The 3,020-nt window shown below is 32.7% G+C and overlaps 1 protein-coding gene across 1 annotated transcript in view; it reads left to right on the top strand.

Moving 5' to 3' along the window:
* LOC111365499 (peptide chain release factor PrfB3, chloroplastic-like) overlaps window positions 1–3,020 on the top strand; it is a 4,070-nt gene that overhangs the window by 196 nt on the left and 854 nt on the right. The window contains exons 2-5 of the mRNA XM_022986054.1: window positions 568–634; window positions 968–1,168; window positions 1,981–2,193; window positions 2,847–2,983. Coding sequence (XP_022841822.1) covers window positions 568–634; window positions 968–1,168; window positions 1,981–2,193; window positions 2,847–2,983 — 618 coding nt within the window. The remainder of the gene's footprint in view (window positions 1–567; window positions 635–967; window positions 1,169–1,980; window positions 2,194–2,846; window positions 2,984–3,020) is intronic.

Genomic DNA, 3,020 nt, shown 5'->3' with positions numbered 1-3,020 from the left:
AAAAATATGATTTGCCTATTTCTAATTTTCAATTTAAAGCCAACATAACCAAATTGATTTAAGTTTTATTCAAATCTGTTACTTTACCATAGTACCATTTCTATTGTTCTGGAGAAATCGAATTGAAACTCGACAACGCCTCTATTAATTTTTGTGAGCTCGCTATCTTCCTCTTCATGTGATTTTAATAATCAAATCTATAAAGAACTCAGTAAAGAAAGATACAAAAGATACATAAAATTGGATTATGTTATTTTGTAAGAGTTAAGATTGAACATATTATTACTTGAATTAATGTAGTTTTGTAAATATTAAAAAAAAACAATTATACTATGGAACCTGGTTACTGAACTGAACCGAACCCGAATGATTCCATAATTAAATTTAGACCCGACAGTTCCACTTACTAAATACCCAAAAATTTCAGGTCCGGTTCCGTTCTAACGAAAATCGAATCGGATCATGTTCAGCCCTAATATTTGTATGATATATGCATACAATAGTATAGAATTTGCCACTTGTATTGGTTGTAATGGTTTGGTTTTATATAGATATATTTTCTTTAAGAAAAAGGATAGCAGATTCAATTCTCCATGCTGAGATATTAGCACCAATAGCCTTGGAACATGACGAAGTAAGACATGTTAAGCAAGAAGAAATTATTCGTGATCATGACTAGTGGGATGACTCGGGGAAATCAAATGAAATCCTCATCAAACTAGCCGACAGTGCCAAGGTGGTTGATGCCCTTAAAGTCCTCAAATATAAGGTAGTTTGCTTCTCGTGCAAGTATTTGTATGTCTATTTGGAGACAATTGTCAATTAGAAGACTTGAAAGTGTGTGTGTGTGTGTGTGTGTGTGTGTGTAAATTTGCTCATTTTTCTATAATATACTAAGTTATTTAAGGTTATAAGATGCCAATGAAGGGGGCTCAATGGTTTGAGAAGTTGTAAACATCTATTGCAGGCTGAGGAAGCTAAATCGATTAAAGAGCTTGCAGAGCTAGATACTGTAAATTACGAGCTTTTCAAGCATGCATATTTTGTATCTGTAGATTTAAACAAGTTTTTGGATAAGTATGAGACATCTAAGTTTCTTAAAAAGTCATATGACATGGAGGGAGCATGTCCCAAAATTGAATCTAGATGTGGAGACATTTCCTTAGAGGTTTGTGGTTTGAGACTTTATGCTTTTCTGTAGAGTTACTATTCTTTTAAATGGCTCTTTTAAATGGAATAACATTTATAACTCATCAGTGAGGGATGATTTAACTTCATAAAAAATATTTATTATTCTATAATCTGCTTTTAACCTTGACTCTTTGTAGCCATAAGCTATTTTTTCAAAGCAAATCTTTTATTGACTTGTTTGTCAGTTAATAAATGTTCAACAAGGTTCAAGATTAGGACTGTCCATGAGCACTTCCTAGAGAGTTTCTATTATATACATGAATGACTCGATTGAATCCTTTATTTGAGCTTTCTTACATGGTCAATGTGATTGTCTATGATTCATTCTTGCTAGTCATAGTTCCTTTTATCTTCTTTTCGGATTTGGCTTATGTCTTTATCAATTGTTTTGGTGTTTCTGCTAAGTTATAGTTACAATTTTGTGAAATTGGTAACTAATTCTGAATACCTCATTGCTTTTTCATTGGATAAACTTGTTTTGATGTGCTATGATGTGTTCCTTCTACTTCTTCTTCTTCTTCTTCTTTTATTTTTTTTTAATTTTTTGCATTATTCGTATATTCATTGTATGAATAAGTTTGAAACAAACCTCTAAACCACTACGTGAATCAGCTTCTTCGTCTCTAGATTTACAAGGACCATTTCCTCCATTAATGTACTAAGGCATACGAGTTACTTGATATTTTGGGAAAAGGTGTTCTTTTATATCATTAGCAGTAGGTCTGTATTTTATTTTTTTAAACGGAATAGGGTCTTCGCCATTAAGATCTTGATGTAAAATTTATTCAGACATGGACAGGACAACTCGCTCGAATGTACATGAAATGGGCTGAAAAGCAAGGCCATGCAGTGAGGTTAGTTGAGAGATGTCCTGCAAAGAATGGAGGTATCAAGTCAGCTACAATTGAATTCGAATTCAAATATGCTTATGGCTATCTATTAGGGGAAAGAGGTGTTCACCGAATAATTGGAAATCCTAAGAGTGGATTTAATTACCCTGAGGTATGAATTTCTGTTACTATTACAAAGGACACAGAAATTTCATAGTTGTGATTAACTTTTTACTGTCAATTGATTGCTAAGGAAAGGACACTTTCATACTTTCATTAATAATTTCAGCATTATCTATTTGGTAGATGTTATTTAAAACAATAATAAACCAAGCCTTATTCTCGATAATATGGGACATGAATCCTTTTTGGCCATTTTTTCAGGTCATTACTATATCTTTTGGCAGAATTGATAAATGTTATGTGCTCATGAAAAATGACTTACAATCCCTGGGATCATTTAGTGAGCAACAGGAAATCTGGCCATGACCACATTACGTTTGACAGGTTGCAATGGAAGAACACTACTATTGAACATAGTATCATGGTTAATAAAAATTATTTTAATGTAATTTTGGGCAAATTTCTAATAGAAAACAGGGTACTGGAATAGGCCTTGACATAATGGTTATCAAAAAGTAAGGACAGGCTAAAGATATTGTAGGGAACAATCAATTAGGTTTTTCAGTTTCATGAAAAATTTGGTATACTAATTCCTTAGATAAGAATAAGGTACATGATTACCGTTAGACGTGAACACTCTTCACCAGATATTGATAATAAGGAAAAACCTATGACATACTGCATATTGATTTGTGTGTGGAGTTTCCACAAGTTGTAGCCAGGCATATCTTGGTTTCAGAACTTAATAGTGTTCCTAAAGTGTTAGAACAAGAAGAGGCTACTATATGGTGGCAAAAGAACCAAAAGAATCTATGCGTGTTTGGCAAGCTTAGTTCTAAGTAAAGTTTTGTTTCCAAACTTATTCGATACAGTTTT

This window comes from Olea europaea, chromosome 17, assembly GCF_002742605.1.
Source record: "Olea europaea var. sylvestris chromosome 17, O_europaea_v1, whole genome shotgun sequence".
NCBI classification, from domain to species: domain Eukaryota; kingdom Viridiplantae; phylum Streptophyta; class Magnoliopsida; order Lamiales; family Oleaceae; genus Olea; species Olea europaea.
Note: the sequence above shows the minus strand (reverse complement) of the source record. Positions and strands in the feature narration are given on the sequence as shown.